Source organism: Saimiri boliviensis, chromosome 4 (assembly GCF_048565385.1).
Source record: "Saimiri boliviensis isolate mSaiBol1 chromosome 4, mSaiBol1.pri, whole genome shotgun sequence".
NCBI lineage: Eukaryota > Metazoa > Chordata > Mammalia > Primates > Cebidae > Saimiri > Saimiri boliviensis.
In genome coordinates this window covers 20,178,249-20,197,919 of record NC_133452.1, presented here as the reverse complement: position 1 = coordinate 20,197,919, position 19,671 = coordinate 20,178,249, and the positions used below count along the sequence as shown (strand labels likewise).

The following is a 19,671-nucleotide window of genomic DNA, read 5'->3' as shown; positions in this document are numbered from 1 at the left end:
AGCCTCCTGAGTAGCTGGGACTACAGGCACGTGCCACCATGCCCAGCTAATTTTTTGTATTTTTAGTAGAGATGGGGTTTCACCATGTTGACCAGATGGTCTTGATCTATTGACCTTGTGATCCACCTGCCTCAGCCTCCCAAAGTGTTGGGATTACAGGCGTGAGCCAAGGCGCCCGGCCTCTTTTTAAATTTTTTTTTAAAGGTGGGGTTTCACGATGATGGCCAGGCTGGTCTTGAACTCCTGACCTCAGGTGATCCACCTACCTCGGCCTCCCAAAGTGCTAGGATTACAGGCATGAGCCACCGCGCCTGGCCAGGTTCAGCTTTTTTTTTTTTTTTTTTTTTTTTGAGACGGAGTTTCGTTCTTGTTACCCTGGTTGGAATGCAATGGCGCGATCTCGGCTCACCGCAGCCTCCGCCTCCCGAGTTCAGGCAATTCTCCTGCCTCAGCCTCCTGAGTAGCTGGGATTACAGGCATGCTCCACCATGCCCAGCTAATTTTTTGTATTTTTAGTAGAGACGGGGTTTCACCGTGTTGACCAGGACGGTCTCAATCTCTTGACCTCGTGATCCACCTGCCTCGGCCTCCCAAAGTGCTGGGATTACAGGCTTGAGCCACCGCGCCCAGCCAGGTTCAGCTTTTTAATAAATGACTGATGGTGTGCTATTAATAACAATTTAGAAGCAATTCCATGTGCCTCCATATCCATAGAGCCAAAGAAGCTCACATAAATTTGATAGAAGTATATTATCAAACTCGAAGGAAGTGGTTTTTTTTTTTTTTGTGACAGAGTCTCGCTCTGTCACCCAGACTGAAGTACAGTGGCACAATCTCAGCTCACTGCAACTTCCACTTCCTGGGTTCAAGCAATTCTCCTGCCTCAGCCTCCTGAGTAGCTGGAATTCCAGGCACACACCACCATGCCCAGCTAATTTTTTTTTTTTTTGTATTTTTAGTAGAGATGGTATTTCACCATGTTGTCCAGGCTGGTCTGGAACGCCTGACCTCATGATTCGTCCACCTCTGCTCCCAAAGTGCTGGGATTACAGGCATAAGCCACTGTGCCTGGCCTATTTCTTTAACTTGCTTTGATTTTTAGAATGTGCCTCAAGTAAAATCTTTAAGATGTCAGACGTTAAGTATCCATCTAGAGAAGGATGAATACAGTAAATATGATGATGGTTTCAAAAACTGATGAATAAAAAAAGATTAAAAAAATAAGGCTTGAGGTAGTCATGATATATGTTCGGATATGTAAAAAAAGATTGACGAGATAGAAATTCAATATATTCTTCATGACTTCAGAGAATAACACTAAGGGTTTCATGTGAGTGAATTATGAAAAGGGAAATTCATCTTAATACAGGGAAATTTGCTAGTAATCAGAAAGGTCTGAATGAGCTAGTAAGAACCACAATAGGCCGGGCGCGGTGGCTCAAGCCTGTAATCCCAGCACTTTGGGAGGCCGAGGTGGGTGGATCACGAGGTCAAGAGATCGAGACCATCCTGGTCAACATGGTGAAACCCCGTCTCTACTAAAAATACAAAAAATTAGCTGGGCATGGTGGCGCGTGCCTGTAATCCCAGCTACTCAGGAGGCTGAGGTAGGAGAATTGCCTGAACCTAGGAGGCGGAGGTTGCGGTGAGCCGAGATCGCACCATTGCACTCCAGCCTGGGTAACAAGAGCGAAACTCCGTCTCAAAAAAAAAAAGAACCACAATAATGAAACTCTTTTAGTAGAGAATATGGTACCAATTTATGAAGTTAGACTTGATGGCTTCTAAAGCCTCTTGTGATCTTGAGAGTCTATGAATCACCCTCTGGAATTTGAGTTAATAGCAGGGCAAATGAACCACTCAAGAAGTATTTTGGAAAGTAGTAGAACTCACTAAGCTATTTGAATAAGTTAGTAGCAGTATAGTGAAGTAATCACTGGAAATCTAACATTAATTTGAATAACCCTACCCCTTATTTGCTCTGTTATCTTGGACTACTTAATTAGTTTTTCTAACCTCAATGTTATGATCTGTCAAATGAAATAATAATAGTGCCTACTTTATAGGCTTGTTTGAGACAACTTAAGATTGATTCTGTTTATTAGAACTGTATCTTTAACATGGTAAACATTCAGTGGTTATCACTGCTACTATTACTCTGCTTTTAGAACTTAAAAAAAAAAATGCTTTCAGGCTAGCAACTGGGGCTCACCAGTTTCAAGAATACAATTTGAAAAAATGTGACACACAGATACAGTGTGTAACCACCAACTTTGTTGTGATGTAGAACATGGGTTAGCAAACCACAGGCCACTGACAAAATTTGGCCTCCTGCCTGGTTTTATAAATTTTTATTGAAACACAGCCACACTTTCATTTATGTAGTGTTTCTGGCTGTTTTTGCACCACAGTGGCAGTGTTTAGTAGTTGCAACAGAGAGTATATGGCTTGTAAATTCTAAAATATTTACTATTTAGACCTTTAAAGTTGTTTGCTGATCTCTGCTATAGAACACGTCTTTCACCGAAAAAGTTTTTTTAGTGTCTCTTTGCAATTAATCTCCTCCCTTCTATCCCCTAGCAACTACAGATAGGCCTTTTACCACTATGGTTTTGGCTTTTCTAGAATGTGTTAAAAATGGAATCATATGTAGTCTCCTTGCCTGGCTTCTTTCACTTAGATTAGTGCTTTTGAGATTCATTCATGTTGAGTATATCAGTAATTTGCTCCTATTTTTTTTCTTTTTTGGTAGAGACAGGTTCTCACTATGTTGTTCAGGCTGGTCTTGAACTCTTGAGTTCAAATGATCCTCCTACCTCGGCCTCCCAAAGTGCTGGGATTGTAGATGTGAGTCACCGCACCTGGCCGTTCACCTCTTTTTATTGTTGGCTTGCATTTTCTTTCTTGAATTTCTTGAAAATGCTGCTTTATTCTTACTTTGCTTTGAATCTAGCTCTTAATTTTTATTTTTATTTATTGAGACAGGGTCTCGCTCTGTCGCCCAGGTTGGAGTGCAGTGGCATGATAAGGGGATACTGCAGCCTTGATTTCCCAGGCGCAAGTGATCCTCCCACCTCAGTCCCCTGAGTAGCTGGGACTACAGGTATGCGTCACTATGCCAGGCTAAGTTTTAAAATTTTTTGTAGAGATGGGGTCTAGTCATGGTGCCCAGGGTGGTCTCAAACTCCTGGACTCAAGTCATCCACCTGCCTTTGTCTTCTAAATTGCTGGGATTACAGATGTGAGCCACTGCATCCAGCTTGTTTTTTCCTCTTAAGAAACCTGTGGTGACCTAATTTTTTGTTGGTTTGTTAGTTTTGAGACGAAGTCTCACTCTCAACCTCGGCTGGAGTGCAGTGGTATAATCTTGGCTCATTGCAACCTCTGCCTCCTGGGTTCAGGTGATTCTCCTGCCTCAGCCTTCTGAGTAGCTGGGATTACAGGTACATGCCACCATACCTGGCTGATGTTTGTATTTTTAGTAGAGATGGTGTTTTGCCATGTTGGCCAGGTTGGTCTTGAACTCCTGACCTCAGGCGATACACCCACCTTGGCTTCCCAAAGTGCTGGGATTACAGGCATGAGCCACATGCTTGACCTGTTTGTTTGTGTTTTGAGACAGGGTCTTACTCTACTGCCCAGGCTGGAGTACAGTGGCATGATCGTGGCTCACGGTAGCCTTGACTTACTGAGCTCAAGTGATCCTGCCACCTCAGCCTCCAAGTAGCTGGGACCACAGGTGCACAAACACCACACCTGGCTGATTTTCGAATTTTTTATTATAATAGGTAATTTGCTCTTTTTGCCTTATTTATTTATTTATTTTTTTGAGATTGAGTCTCATCCTGTCACTCAGGCTGGAGTGGATTGCAGCGGTGTGATCTTGACTCACTGCAACCTCTGCCTCCCAGGCTCAGGTGATCCACCTTAGTAGCGGGGACCACAGACATGCACTATCATGCTTGGCTAGTTATTTTTTTTTTAAATTTTTTTGAAGACAGAGCCTCACTCTGTTGCCCAGGCTTGAGTGCAGTGGCATGATCTCAGCTCACTGCAGCCTCTGCCTCCTGGGTTCAAGCAATTCTTGTACCTCAGCCTCCTAAGGAGCCAGGATTACAGGCATGTGCCATCACACCTGGCTAATTTTTGTATTTTTAGTAGAGATGGGGTTTTGCCATATTGGCCCTGCTGGTCTTGAACTCCTGGCCACAAATGATCCACCCGCCTCAACCTCTCAAAGTGTTAGGATTATAGACGTTAGTCACCATGCTAACCCAGCTAATTATTTTTGCCTTGATGTTCTGATAATTCTTTTCCTTTCCTTTAAAATCTTCCCAGTAATGTTTACTTCCTGGTGCATTTTCTTAGAATATAGTTTTAAATACTAGTTTTGTTTAATCAGCACAAATGTTTTGATTTGCATTTTGTTTTCTTTTTACATTAGTTTTGAATGGCATTGGTTTGATTTTTTTTTTTTTTTTTTTTTCCTATGCACCATGGCCTTGAGACAGGGTCATGCCTTTTCACCCAGGCTGGAGTACAGTGGTATGATCATAGCTCATTTTAACCTCAAACTCCTGGGCTCAAACAATTCTCTCACCTCAGCCTCCTGAGTATTTAGGACTACAGGCTTGTGCCATGATGCCCAACTAATTAATTTTTTGTTGTTGTAGAGACGGTCTCACTATGTTGCCTTGCCTGATCTCAAGCTCCTGGGCTCAAGCTATCCTCCCTTGTTGGACTCCAAAGCTTTGAGATTATACGCATGGGCTGCTGTACCTGGCCTTTATCTCAAATAACTAATTGTTAGGGAAGGCAAATATATATTATTGATCTTGGTTCTCTTCTTGAGAAATTAACTTCTCCTGGGCTCTACAACAGTATATTGGCCTGGTCTTCATCCTGCCTCTGTTACTGCCCCTTATCTTTGATGGTTCTGCTTTCTTTGCATGTCTTTTAGACATTGGCTTTGTTTTTCTTTATTTATTCTCTGGCCACTTTGAATTCACTTTGATTGCTTCAGTTGACATCCATAATAAATAGAAATCTCGATCTCTATTCTAGATCTCTTTTCTGAGCTCCAGATTCGTATGTCCAACTGACTACAGAATGGCTCCAGTTGTATGCTCCAAAGCCCCTAACTGAATAGATAACTTACCATTTTTCCCCTTAACTTTGATCTTGCTCCAGGATTTCTTAAATCGGTAAATGGCAATAGCATCTCAACAATTATCCCCATTCCCACCCCCAAATCCAGTTAGTAAGGTATATATTACCTACCAAACATCTCATTATCCTTCTACTTTTCTTTGTCCTTATTGTTATTAAAGACCAGTTTGCTGTTACCTGGGCCATTGCAGCAGCTTCTGATCGTTCTACCAGTTCAGTCTGTGCAGCACAACTGGTGTAATTATTCTAAAATACCTCTGATCGTGTCTCTCTCCTGAAAATATTTACCTCATTTGTTTCAGAAAATGGAATCATCAAGACAGATAAAGTATTTGAAGTTATGCTGGCTACAGACCGCTCCCACTATGCAAAATGTAACCCTTACATGGATTCTCCACAATCAATAGGTAAGCTTTAGATTTCTGAAAATGTCGCACTTTTCATCATTTACTTTATGATTTTTGTAACTATAAAAAGCCTGGGACACAGATATTTGTTATTACTTTTTTGTTTTTTTCTTTGAGATGGAGGCTTACTCTGTCGCCCAGGCTGGAATGCAGTGGCTAGACTCACTGCAACCTCTTCCTCCCAGATTCAATTGCGTCTCCTGCCTCAGTCTCCTAAGTAGCTGGGACTACAGGTGCACACCACCATGCCTGGCTAATTTCTGTAATTTTTTTTTTTTTTTTTTTTTTTTTTTTTTGAGACGGAGTCGCTCTTGTTACCCAGGCTGGAGTGCAATGGCGCGATCTTGGCTCACTGCAACCTCCACCTCCTGGGTTCAGGCAATTTTCCTGCCTCAGCCTCCTGAGCAGCTGGGATTACAGGCACGTGCCACCATGCCCAGCTAATTTTTAGTATTTTTAGTAGAGACGGGGTTTCACCATGTTGACCAGGATGGTCTTGATCTCTTGACTTTGTGATCCACCCACCTCAGCCTCCCAAAGTGCTGGGATTACAGGCTTGAGCCACCGCGCTCAGCTAATTTCTGTAATTTTAAGAGAGATGGGGTTTCACAATATTGGTCAAGTTGGTCTTGAACTCCTGACCTCAGGTGATTCACCCATGTTGGCCTCCCAAAGTGCTGGGATTACAGACGTGAGCCACTACACCCAGCCTATGATTACCTTCTTAGTTTGAATTTTATGACTCAGTACGTTTCATCATCCCAAACATATGTATTTTAATAAAATGATGTATGTTTTTCTATTTTCTCAAACAACATATAATATGTATAAAGAATTAAAAACATTTTTTAAAATAAAATATTTTAGTGAAAAAAATTTTTAATGAAAACTAAGAGTATTAGCTGAGTGCTGAGTTTTCTTTAGGGACCTTAGTGTTGACTAAAAATTAGTTTTCAGGTTAGGATTAATTTTTTAAATCAATATTTAGATCAGTAAGTGTGCTTAAGTTATTACTGACTTCTCTGCTTCACTTGCCCTGATTTTTTGGCTTGTGTTTGTTTTTTAGAAAGTCCTATATTTAACTCCTTCTCCTGAAGCAGGTTTTGCTGAACTGCTGAGCCTTGGCAGTGGGCGCCTTTGAGGCTTAGAAGTGCCTCAGGATTCTGTCAGCCAGCTGCCATGCTATCTTCTTTTGAAGCACTGTAACAGTCAGCAGAGAAGATCCTGGGGAGCTTCTGAACCCCGAAGGCACCTGCTACCACCGCTCAGTGAAAATTGTTTCAGAGGCAGAAAGAAGCAGGTAAATAAGTTTTGAGAAAGAACGCCAGAAGAAGAGAAACTGAAAGTTAAGATCCAAGAAAGGATTGTGTGAATTAACATTAGATGATAAGATAAAGAATAAAATGAAGTAGTTTATTGGTCTTTTAAGCTATTTTTTCAGTTATTCTAGTTTTTTTTAAGTTGATGGAAATATAAAGCAATTTAATTTTGCACAGATTTTGTATACCTATTATATATGAAAGCTTATTTAAAAAAAAAAAGTCTGAAGGAAAAACAAGCCAAAAATATATCGACTCTCAACTTACTGAAATTCTTTCTTTCTTAGCTGACTCTACAGAAGAAGAAATTTTTAGCTGCCATACTTTAGAGGGACCGTTTTACTAGATGAGAACATTGCCCTTTGGCATAATTATATTTTCCAATTTTAACTTCTGGGTGGCAATACTCTAACAGACATAAGTTTTATTTTCTTGAGATCATAAAAACTAAAACAAAATTATTGTGGAAAAATAACATATGGATGTTAGAAAAGAAATTATGTAAAATAGTCTATTTTTGCAGCTGACTGTATCAGTAGTTCTCTTCTTGTTTTGCAGGTTTCCAAGCAACAATCAGTGCTCCACACATGGTAAGTTAAGTTTGTTCATCTGGTTACAAATGGATCACATTTTTCTCTATAGTCATTTTTTTGGTAAAAAGGGTTTAAAGAAAGTTTGAAATTTTTAAATATTTCAGTTTATCATCTATGAGTTATGTAAATTAGTAATGAACATCATTTTCTTTTTTGAACATTTTTTTCTTTTTTTTTTTTTTTTTGAGACGGAGTTTCGCTCTTGTTACCCAGGCTGGAGTGCAATGGCGCGATCTCGGCTCACCGCAACCTCCGCCTCCTGGGTTCAAGCAATTCTCCTGCCTCAGCCTCCTGAGTAGCTGGGATTACAGGCACGCGCCACCATGCCCAGCTATTTTTTTGTATTTTTAGTAGAGACAGGGTTTCACCATGTTGACCAGGATGGTCTCGATCTCTCGACCTCATGATCCACCCGCCTCGGCCTCCCAAAATGCTGGGATTACAGGCTTGAGCCACCGCGCCCGGCCCTTTTTTGAACATCTTAATACAGGGTCTGTCGAAGGAGACTTTTTAGGTAGAAACTGGCATATTAAAGTTTTTGGTGGTTGTCAGTATCTGTGACATGTAAAAATTGAACATAAAAGCTTATTTAGTAGAAAGTTATTTAAAAGAGATAAATAGTATAACGGACATTTTATAGAAATCTTAAGTTGAATATTATTTCACATTTTATGTGGAAAATTTATTAGGGAATAGTTAAATATAGCAGCCATTAAGCTGCGTACCTCCTTGAGAAGGACTTATTTTGAGTGATCTAGCAGTTTTCATCTGTTAGGGATTTTCTTTTTTTTTCCTTTTTCTTTCTTTTTTTGTTGTTGTTGTTAGGAATTTTCTTGGGTTTTTAAAAAATTTTTTATTTTTTTGAGACAAGGTCTTACTTTGTCACACAGGCCGGAATGCAGTGGTACGATCATCACAGCTCACTGCAGCCTTGACTCCTGGGCTCATGCAGTCCTTCCACCTCAGCCTCCTAAAGTGCTAGGATTATAGCATGAGCCACTGTGGCCAACCTTTTCTTAGGGTTTAAATGTCAGTATTTGAATGAATACTCTTGTTTTGTTTTGTAGGAAAGAACTATAGCTTTTCTTTTCTTTCTTTTTTTTTTAGATGGAGTCTTGCACTGTTGCCCAGGCTGGTGGTGTGCAGTGGTGTGATCTTGGCTCACTGCAACTTCTGCCTCCTGGGTTCAAGTGATTTTCCTGCCTCAGCCTCCCGAGTAGCTACAGTAGCTAGGATTATAGGTGCCCGCCACCACACCTGGCTAATTTTTGTATTTTTAGTAAAGACTGTGTTGGCCAGGTTGGTCTTGAACTCCTGACCTCATGATCTGCCTGCCTTGGCCTCCCAAAGATGTGGGATTACAGGCGTGAGCCACCATGCCTGGCCTTGTTTTTTTTTTTGTTTTTTTGTTTTTTTGAGACCGAGTTTTGTTCCTATTGCCCAGGCTGGAATGCAGTGGTACAGTCTATGCCCACTACAGCCTCTGTCTCCTGGGTTCAAGCAATTCTCCTGCCTCGGCCTCCCAAAGTGCTGGGATTATAGGTGTGAGCCACTGTGCCTGGCCACAACAATAACTTTTCTGATTTTCTGCAATTATTTGGGATTGGAGAAGCTCTTATTTAAACTTAATACTAAAATAAATTCTATATGCATTTATAGTGAAACTGATAATTATGTTAGAAGAAAACAGACATTTATAAAAATCGAATAGTAATGACTTTTTGAAACATGACAGAAAACACAGAAGCCATTAAAAAAAAACCTGATATCTAGGATTTTTACAAAGAAAAAATGTTACCAGCAAAAGTTGAAGAGGAAAAATTGGCTGGGTGTGGTGGCTCACACCTGTAATTTCAGCGCTTTGGGAGGCCAAGGCAGGACTATTGCTTGAAGCCAGAAGTTTGAGACCAGCCTGGGCAACAAAGCAAGACTCTGTCTCTACAAAAAATTTTAAAACTTAGCTGGGTGTGGTGCCATGTTCCTATAGTCCTAGCTACAAGGGAGGCCAAGACAGGAGGACTGTCCGAGTCCAGGAATTTGAGGCTGCAGTAAGCCCATGATTGTGCTACTGCACTCCAGCCTGGGTGACAGAGAGACCCTATCTCAATAATAATAATAATAATTATAAGGAACAATAGAGGAAAATGTTGTAATACATGACAGCATGAGAAAATTTCAGTATATACATATGTATGCATATATTTGTGTGTGTTTGTATACCGTAAATTAATAAGTAAAAGACCATTAAGCCCTCCCCCCCCACCAAAATGCAGAAAGGACTGATAGTTCCTTGAACCAAAATACAGATGACATTGACATTTAAAGAAATGAAAAGATGTCGTCTTCACTTATTTAAACATTTTTTTTTTTTCCCCCCAAGATGGAGTCTTGCTCTGTGGCCCAGGTTGGAGTGCAATGGCATGATCTTGGCTCACTGCAACCTCTGCCCCCTGGGTTCAAGCAATTCTCCTGCCTCACTCAGCCTCCCTAGTAGCTGGGATTACAAGCTTCTGCCACCACGCCCAGCTAATTTTTATAATTTTTAGTAGAGACGGAGTTTCACCATTTTGGGCGGGCTGGTTTCGAACTCCTTACCTCAGGTGATCCATCTGCCTCAGCCTCCCAAAGTGCTGGGATTACAGGCTTGAGCCATTGTGCCTGACCTGTTACCAATTTTTTTATTCCTTTTCCTTATTTTTTTTTAACATTTTAATTAATTTATTATTATTATTTGTGAGATGGAGTCTCCCTCTGTTGCCCAGGCTGGAGTGTAGTGACACAATCTCAGCTCAGTGAAGGCTTTGCCTCCCAGGTTCAAGTGATTTGCCTGCCTCAACCTCCTGAGTAGCTGGATTCACAGGTGCCTGCCACCACGCCTGGCTAATTTTTGTATTATTAGTAGAGATGGGGTTTCGCCCCAGGCTGGTCTTGAACTCCTGACCTCAAGTGGTCCACCATCTTTGACCTCCCAAAGTGGTGGGATTACAACCTGAGCCCCTGTGCCTAGCCCTTCATTTTTTAGTTTTTGTTTTTTTGGGACAGGGTCTTGCTCTTTTGTTCAGGCTGAAGTACAGAGGCATACTAATGGCTCACTGCAGCCTAGACCTGCTGGGTTTAAAAGATCCTCCCACCTTAGCCTCCTGGGTAGCTAGGATTATAGGCTCATACCACTACCCCTAATTTTTTTTTTTTTTTTTTTTTTTTTTATATGGTGTCTCACTCTGTTGCCAGGCTGGAGTGCAGTGGCATGACCTTGGCTCATTGAAACCTCTGCCTCCCATGTCCAAGCAATTTTCCTGCTTCAGCCTCCTGGGTAGCTGGGATTACAGGCATGTGCCACAACACCCGGCTAATTTTTTTTGTTTTTTTAGTAGAGACAGGGTTTCACCATGTTAACCAAAATGATCTGGATTTCCTGACCTTGTGATCTGCCCACCTCAGCCTCCCAAATTGCTGGGATAATAGGCGTGAGCTACTGTGCCTGGCCCCACCACCCCTAATTTTTTTTTTTTTTAGAACGAAGTCTTGCACTGTTGCCCAGGCTGCAGTGCAGTGTGGTATGATCTCAGCTCTCTGCAACCTGTGCCTCGTGGGTTCAAGCAATTCTCTTGCCTTAGTCTCCTGAGTAGCTGGGGTTACAGGCACATGCCACCTGCCCAGCTAATTTTTTCTACTTTTGGTAGAGACAGGCTTTCACTATGTTGGCTAGACTGGTCTCAAACTCCTGACCTTGTGATCTGCCTGCCTCAGCCTCTCAAAGTGCTGGGATTACAGGCATGAGCCAGTGCACCTGGCCACCCCTAATATTTTTAAAACATTTGTTATAGAGATGAGGTCTCACTGTGTTGCCCAGGCTAGTTCTGAACTCTTGAGGTCAGGTGATCCTCCCACCTCAGCCTCCCAAAGTGTTAGGATTACAGGCATGAGCCACTGGGCCAGGCTTTTTTTTTTTTTTTTTTTTTTTTTTTGAGATGGAGTCTTGCACTGCTGCCTGGGATGGAGTGCATTGGCCATTTTGAGGAATGGCCAAACCGTTTTTCAAAGTAGCTGCATCATTTTACAGTGCTAGTAGCAATGTATGAGAGTTCCAGTTTCTCTGCTTCCTTGTTAACATTTGTTATTTTCTTTTTTAAAAAAAATTTTTATCCATCCTAGTGGCTATGAAGTGATATCTCATTGTGGTTTTGATTTGCATTTCCCTAATGATTAATGATGTTGAGCATCTTTTCAGGTGCGTATTGGCCATTTCTGTATCTTTGGAGAAACATTCAGTCTCTTACTCATTACCTTTTTCATATATATAATTAAAAAAAATTTTTTTTTTAAGACAGGATCTTGCTCTGTTGCCCAGGCTGGTCTCAAACTCCTGAGCTCAAGCAGTCCTCCCACTTGTGCCCCCAAAGTGTTGGGATTACAAGTGTGAGCCACCACACCTGGCCTCTTGCCTATTTCTTAATTGGATTATTTGTCTTTTTATTGTTAAAACTGCATTTTATATAAATGTATTAAATATTTTAATTGTGTTAAAATACACATAACAAAAAATTTGCCTTCTTAACCATTTTAAGTGTACCATTTAGTAGTGTTAAGTACATTCACACTGTGATGCAGTCATCTTCAGAACACTTTCAACTTGCACAACTAAAACTCATTCAATAACAATATACTCATTCAATAACAATTTCTCAATAACAGTTTCCCAGTTTTCCCATTCTTTCTTTACCTCAGCCCCTGGTAACTACCATTCTATTTTCCGTTTCTATGAATTTGGCTACTCTAGGTACCTCATATAAGTGGAATCATAAAGTGTTTGTCTTTTTGTGATTGGCTTATTCATAGCTTATGTCAGAATTTTTTTCCAAAACGAATGCATTTTTTTTTTCTAAATTTTTAAATTTTTTTATGAGACCTTTTACATCTTTTTTTTTTTTTTTTTTTTTTTTTTTTTTCTGAGACAGAGTCTGGCTCTTTTGCCCAAGCTGGGGTGCAGTGGTGCAATCTTGGCTCGCTGCAACCTCCACCTCTAAGGTTCAGGAGATTCTCCAACCTCAGCCTCTCGAGTAGCTGGGATTACAGGTGTGGCCCCGCAAGCCGCCGGGATAATTTTTGTATTGTTAGTAGAGACAGGGTTTCACCATGTTGGCCAGGCTGGTCTTGAACTCCTGGACTCAAGTGATCCACCCATCTCAGCCCCCCAAAGTGCTGGGATTATAGGTGTGAGCCACTGCACCTTGGCCATGAATACATTTTTAATTACTTTTATTTTCTGAGTAACCTATGACCCTTAATAAGGAAAGATACTTGTGTATCTACGTATGTATATAGTCACATGGAACATCTATATAAATGCTTATATGCATATACAAACAGTGAGCATACAGTGCAGGTATGTGAGTAGATTAAAATATTTTTGATTGTATTATATGAACAAGCAGTTGTGATCTTGAATCATTTATTGCATACATTTTAGCAGTATTAAAAGAGAAGCAGAAAGTGAGGATGCAAAGAGAAATGACATCTATATTAATGAACCTTAAAATCACAAGCTTGGAAGTAACTGTAATCCTGGAATATTTTCCAAGCCTGTAAAGAAAAAAGTGACGTGTGCAGTGGTGAAGAGATTAAAAGCAACCTGTTAAAATGGTATCCTGGTAGCAAAGAGCACACCTGGCATCCAGGTTTGGGATCCTAAATACCATTGCTTACTAAAAGAGACTAGCACTCCTTGGCGTAGTGATTGATACCTGGAAAGTGAGGAAGTACTCAAAGGCAGAGGAGGTAATGTCAGAAGGACATAGGAGCAGATTTGAAGAGGCTCCCAAAGGCCAAATTTGAGAGAATTTGAGAATCAACAAGAATGATAGTAACAGATTATATAGCACAGTGAATTAAAAAACAAAAAAAAAATTTTAAGTCTATGGAGAATTAAAAATAAAAAGCAAGACGGAAAAAAATGAAAGTGATTTTTTTTTCTTTTTGTGTGTGTGTGTGTTTTTACTGAAACCACTTTTGCAATGATTTTTTTTTTTTTTCAAAACAAACCAACCAACCCAGAAGAATGTTAATGAGTGTAGAAGGAATAATGAAAATTTAAAAATCAGTATTTTGACTGGGTGCAGTGTCCTGTGCCTGTAATCTCAGCACTTCAGGAGGCCGAGCAGGTGATCCCTTGAGCCCAGGAATTCAAGACCAGCCTGGGCAACAAAGCAAGATTCTGACTCTACAAAAATAAAAATAAAGAGTACTGTTTTGTAATCATCAATGTAATGAATTAGGCAAAGATTATTAATGAATCTAAAACCATAAGGAGGAAGATTGTTGGAGAACAAAAATATTCATGTAGTCTCAAATTATTATTCTACATATTATTATTGTTGTTTTCAAGGGAGAGGTCTAAAATTAGTGAAACACTTGATCTAAATGTAAGAATTTTACTCAAACAATTTTCTTATGTATTTCCTATGCAGAAGGATATAAGGATATATGTTTTGGTTGTCTTGGTAGATGACAATAGTAGAAAAATTGGTAGAAAGTTGGCAACTTTATTTATATGCCATGATATGTGTACTGTAGTCTTAATATTTCTTTTGTTTTCTTTTGGTAGCATGCATACGCACTAGAACTTCTGTTTGATCAATTGCATGAAGGAGCTAAAGCTCTTGATGTAGGATCTGGAAGTGGAATCCTTACTGCATGTTTTGCACGTATGGTAAGAGCTTTATTTCTCATTCTGGGCCCAACAGAAGAATACTACATGATTTGGCTGTGCGTTTTTTTCACTAGTGATTTTCATGTTTGTTTGTTTATTAGGATAGCAGTTGGAATGAGCATCACTTAGGATTTTGTTGTTGGAAGTGACAGAACATTCAACCCAAACTGGTGGAGCTAAAGGGAGTTTATTTAGTTTATATAACAGAAGAGTCTAGGGGTATATATGGTCTGTTGTGTGGCTGGATTTAAAAGACCAGATGTTGTCATTGACAATAGGTTTCTCTCTGTTTCTTGGTTTGGCTTTACTTTCCTCTACATGTTAGTGTCATTATCGGGTAAGCTCTATCCTTGTAATCACAAGATGGTGGCCAGTAGCTTCCAAACTACCTTCTTCCAAGTTTTCATTTGGCAGAAAAGACTAGAATGAGCCCTTTTTTCTTCTTCTTAAAATTAGAAGTTTTATTGTGTTTGGTCCACAGTTGGTATTTCACATTATCTCATGGTGCAGGGCCCCTGGGTAGGGGTCTCTGTGCAGTACTTGATGGGGCATGTGGTTGGGGGAGATAGAGCAGTATAGCTTGTCAGGCTGAGACAGGGAGTGGGGGTTCTGGGGGCTCCTAAAAACCTATGGAAGGATTGGGTGCTGTGGCTCACACCTATAATCCCAGCACTTTGGGAGGCCTAGGTGGGCAGATCACGTGAGGCCAGGAGTTTGAGACCAGCCTGGCCAACATCCGTGAAATCCCATCTCTACTACAAATACAAAAATTAGCCAGATGTGGTGGAGCACCTGCAGTCCCAGCTACTCAGGAGGCTGAGGCAGGAGAATCCCTTGAGCAGGGGAGGTGCAGGTGCAGTGAGCTTTGATCATGCCACTACTCTCCAGCCTGGGTAACAACAACAAAAACCTACTGAGGCAACAGAGTGGGTGGCCGGGGGTTGGGGGAGGTTAGCATGGAGAGGGGAGTCAGGCTTAGCCTTAACAACTCAGAATTCTACTTCCTTATATGGGCCTCGGTTTCCCCACTGGGCCCTGGGACAGGTCTGAGGGTCCCAGGGAAATCTAGCTACTCTGAAGCCTGAGATATTTAGAATAGTAGCCAGGCCCCATCTCCCAGAGGAGCCATTTCCCAGCACCCTCTCCACTGTCCCCACCCAGAATGAGCCTGGTTTCTTTCTTTCTTTTTTTCAAGACGGAGTCTCACTCTGTCGCCAGGCTGGAGTGCAGTGGCACAATCTCGAATGAGCCTGGTTTCTAAACATTCCTACAGGTTTACCAGGAATGAAGGTAGAACTTCTGCATTAGAAAAAGTGCTCTTTGCCAGGCAAGGTGGCTCATGCCTGTAATCCCAGCACTTTGGGAGGCTGAGGCGGGTAGATTACAAGGTCAAAAGATCGATACCATCCTGACCAACATGGTGAAACCCTGTCTTTACTAAAAATACAAAACTTAGCTGGGCATGGTGGCAAGAGCCTATGGTCCCAGCTACTGGGGAGGTTGAGGCAGGAGAATCACCTGAACCCAGGAGGCAGAGGTTGCAGTGAGTGAGATGACGCCACTGCACTCCAGCCTAGTGACAGAATGAGACTCCTCAAAAAAAAAAAAAGAAAAGAAAAAAGAAAAAAAGTGATCTTAGAAAAATGCCTTGTTGTTATACTTCTACTTTTTATCATCGGAGCCTTATCTGGTAAAATGGCTATCCAGTTGGATAATGTGTGTTGGAGTAAAGGTTGATCATTGCTCAGATAATCAAATCAGTTCAATTTGAGAAATACTGTGCCTGGAGGCCAGATTGGAAGATTCTGATCTAGTTAAATTGGGAGTTGTGGATCCACCCATGTAACTTGCTATAAATATACAATCAGCAGACCCACCAGAATGTAAGCTCCAGGGAATTGGGAATTTTGTTTGCTTTCTTTTATTTATTGATGGTATCCTAAACATTTAGAACAATGCCTGACACATAATATTTTTTCAGAAGTTTGGCTTATTTTATAGAGGTTAAGTCTCATTAATGGATATCAGTTATTTTTTTTTTAAGGTTAGAAATAGCATTTAACGAATGACTCACTTTCTATACTTGACATGTTTATGGTTTTAGAGAATGTGTTCATTTAAAAAAATCATTTGGTTTCTGAGTTATCATTTTTTATAAAATGGCATTAATGTTTTTCACACATTTATCATGTGTGAAAGAGCTTTGTGTTTTAAGGACTAGTGCCTGTGTTCTAAGTGCTACCGTATTTTTATGATGGAGTATATGCCTTTTTCCTCCCCATTTTGTATGGTGGAACTTGATTCATAGAAGGAACGGTTGGCTAGGCGAGGTGGCTCACTCTTGTAATCCCAGCGCTTTGGTGGATAGATTACCTGAGGTCAGAAGTTCAAGACCAGCCTGGCCAACATGGTGAAACCCTGTCTCTACTAAAAATACAAAAATTAGCTGGGCATGGTGGCACAGGCCTATAATCCCAGCTACTCGGGAGACTGAGGCAGGAGAATTGCTTGAGCCTAGGAGACGGAGGTGGCAGTGAGCTGAGATTGCACCACTGCACTCTAGCCTGGCCAACAGAGTGAGACTCTGTCTTAAAACAAAAAAAAAAGGAACAGTTAACTTGCCAGGGTTACACAGCTGTATATAAGTGATGACACTTAGACAAGAACCCAGATGGTCTGACTTCAAAGCATTTATAAGTGTTAATTTTTAAAATTTTTATAACTTTTTCTTAAAATATTTATACTTTATATATATGTGTGTGTGTATATATGTGTGTGTGTGTATATATATATGTGTGTGTGTGTATATATATATATATATTTTTTTTTTTTTGAGACCGAGTTTCACTCTTGTTGCCCAGGCTGGAGTGCAATGGTGCAATCTCGGCTCACTGCAATCTCTGTCTCCTGGGTTCAAGTGATTCTCCTGCCTCAGCCTCCTGAGAAGCTGGAATTACAGGCGTGTGCTACCACGCTCGGCTAATTTTTGTATTTTTGGTAGAGACATGGTTTCACCATGTTGGCCAGGCTAGTCTTGAACTCCTGACCTTGTGATCCATCTGCCTCGACCTCCCAAAGTGCTGGGATTATAGGAGTGAGCTGCCGTGCCTTGCCTATACTTAGTATTTTAATTTTCAAATAAAAAATAATATGCAAGGAAGGGATTTTTGTTGTTGTTTTTTGTTTTTCATATTCTGAGACAGGGTTTCACTGTGTCGTCCAGGCTGAAGTGTAGTGGCATGATCTTGGCCTCTGCCTCCCAGGCTCAAGTGATCCTCCCACATCGGCCTCCTGAGTATTTGGGATCACAGGCACAGGCCACCACACCTGGCTAGTTTTTTAATTTTTTTGTAGAGACAGAGTTTCGCCATGTTGTCCAGGCCGGTCTCAGACTCCTGGGCTCAAGCAATCTGCCTGCCTCTGCCTCCCAAAGTGCTATGATTATAGATATGAGCCACTGTATATATTTTCATGTTTTCTACTAACAGCAGTAGAATCAAGCGTAGAAATTCCTTCCTGTCTAATTCTTTATGTAACATCTTAATATTTAAAGCTATCTTTAGATGGAATTTAAATAAAAAATTATTGCACTACTATTAAATATTGGTAATTTTCTTCAAAGTTCTAGATTTAATCTAAGAAAAATTTTCTTTCTTTTTTTTTTTTTTTCTTTTCCTTTTTTTTTTTTTTGAGACAGAGTTTCGCTCTTGTTACCCAGGCTGGAGTGCAATGGCACGATCTTGGCTCACCGCAACCTCCGCCTCCTGGGCTCAGGCAATTCTCCTGCCTCAGCCTCCTGAGTAGCTGGGATTACAGGCACGCGCCACCACGCCCAGCTAGTTTTTTGTATTTTTTAGTAGATACCAGGTTTCACCATGTTGACCAGGATGGTCTCTATCTCTCGACCTCGTGATCCACCCGCCTCGGCCTCCCAAAGTGCTGGGATTACAGGCTTGAGCCACCGCGCCCAGCAGAAAAATTTTTTCTTAGTATTAAAAGTTTTATTCAATGAGAGCGATAGTTGAGAAAGTTGCATCTATGGTAAATAATTTCTGATAAACTGAGTATTTAGCAATCTAATTGGAGGCTTAAGCTATTTTGTTTTCTCTTTGCAGAATATGACATTAGATAAGGAAAACTTCCATAATACTTTAGAAAAACAAATGCAGCCCAATGAGCTACTGAATTGTTTTCTCTTTTCCAGGTTGGATGTAGTGGAAAAGTCATAGGAATTGATCACATTAAAGAGCTAGTAGATGACTCAATAAATAATGTCAGGAAGGATGATCCAACACTTCTGTCTTCAGGCAGAGTACAACTTGTTGGTGAGTATCAGAAAACTTTAAAAACTTCTTCAGAGGCCAGGTGCAGTGGCTCATGCCTGTAATCCCAGGAGGCTGAGGTGGGCGGATCATGAGTTCAGGAGTTCGAGACCAGCCTGGCCAACATGTGAAACCCTGTCTCTACTAAAAATATAAAAATGAGCCAGTCATGGTGGCATGCACCTGTAGTCCCAGCTACTTGGGAGGCTGAGGCAGGAGAATTACTTGAACTCGGGAGACGGAGGTTGCAGTGAGCTGAGATTGTGCCACTGCACTCCAGCTTCGGTGACAGAGTGAGACTTTGTCTCAAAACAAAAGAAAAAAAATTCTTCAGAGGATTTTTATTTTTCAGAAGATCCAATGCAAGCTCAATAATACTCAGAGGTAATTATTGCATTTTTTTTTAACAATCGCTTTTTTTTTTTTTGAGACGGGGTTTCACTCTTGTTACCCAGGCTGGAGTGCAATGGCACGATCTCAGCTCACCACAACCTCCACCTCCTGGGTTCAAGCAATTCTCCTGCCTCAGCCTCCCGAGTGGCTGGGACTACAGGCATGCGCCACCATGCCCAGCTAATTTTTTGTATTTTTAGTAGAGACGGGGTTTCACCATGTTGACCAGGATGGTCTCGATCCCTTGACCTCATGATCCACCCGCCTCGGCCTCCCAAAGTGCTGGGATTACAGGCTTGAGCCACTGCGCCCGGCCAACAATCACTTTTAAGTACTAAAAAATGGTTATTCTTTTGGTTCACCCAGTGAGTATTTTCTCTGTCATCTGTGATTTTAATTTTGTATTTTCCTATTAACTACTGAGATTGAATTTTTTAAATGTGTTTGGCCATTTGAATTTTGTCTTTTTTTTTTTTTTTTTTTTGAGATGGAGTTTCACTCTTGTTACCCAGGCTGGAGTGCAATGGCGCGATCTCGGCTCACCGCAACCTCTGCCTCCTGGGTTCAGGCAATTCTCCTGCCTCAGCCTCCTGAGTAGCTGGGATTACAGGCACGTGCCACCACGCCCAGCTAATTTTTTGTATTTTTAGTAGAGACGGGGTTTCACCATGTTGACCAGGATGGTCTTGATCTCTTGACCTTGTGATCTACCTGCCTTGGCCTCCCAAAGTGCTGGGATTACAGGCGTGAGCCACTGCG

At 41.1% G+C, this 19,671-nt stretch overlaps 2 protein-coding genes across 3 annotated transcripts in view; one reads left to right on the top strand and one right to left on the bottom strand.

The window, feature by feature from the left end:
* LRP11 (LDL receptor related protein 11) overlaps positions 1-19,671 on the bottom strand; it is a 90,214-nt gene that overhangs the window by 6,911 nt on the left and 63,632 nt on the right. The gene's annotated exons all lie outside the window — the stretch shown is intronic.
* Positions 1-19,671, top strand: part of PCMT1 (protein-L-isoaspartate (D-aspartate) O-methyltransferase) — a 43,473-nt gene that overhangs the window by 14,220 nt on the left and 9,582 nt on the right. For both annotated transcript variants that reach the window (XM_039467962.2, XM_039467963.2), the window contains exons 2-5: positions 5,472-5,576; positions 7,454-7,485; positions 14,093-14,197; positions 18,402-18,522. In XM_039467962.2, the coding sequence (XP_039323896.1) occupies positions 5,472-5,576; positions 7,454-7,485; positions 14,093-14,197; positions 18,402-18,522 (363 nt within the window). The remainder of the gene's footprint in view (positions 1-5,471; positions 5,577-7,453; positions 7,486-14,092; positions 14,198-18,401; positions 18,523-19,671) is intronic.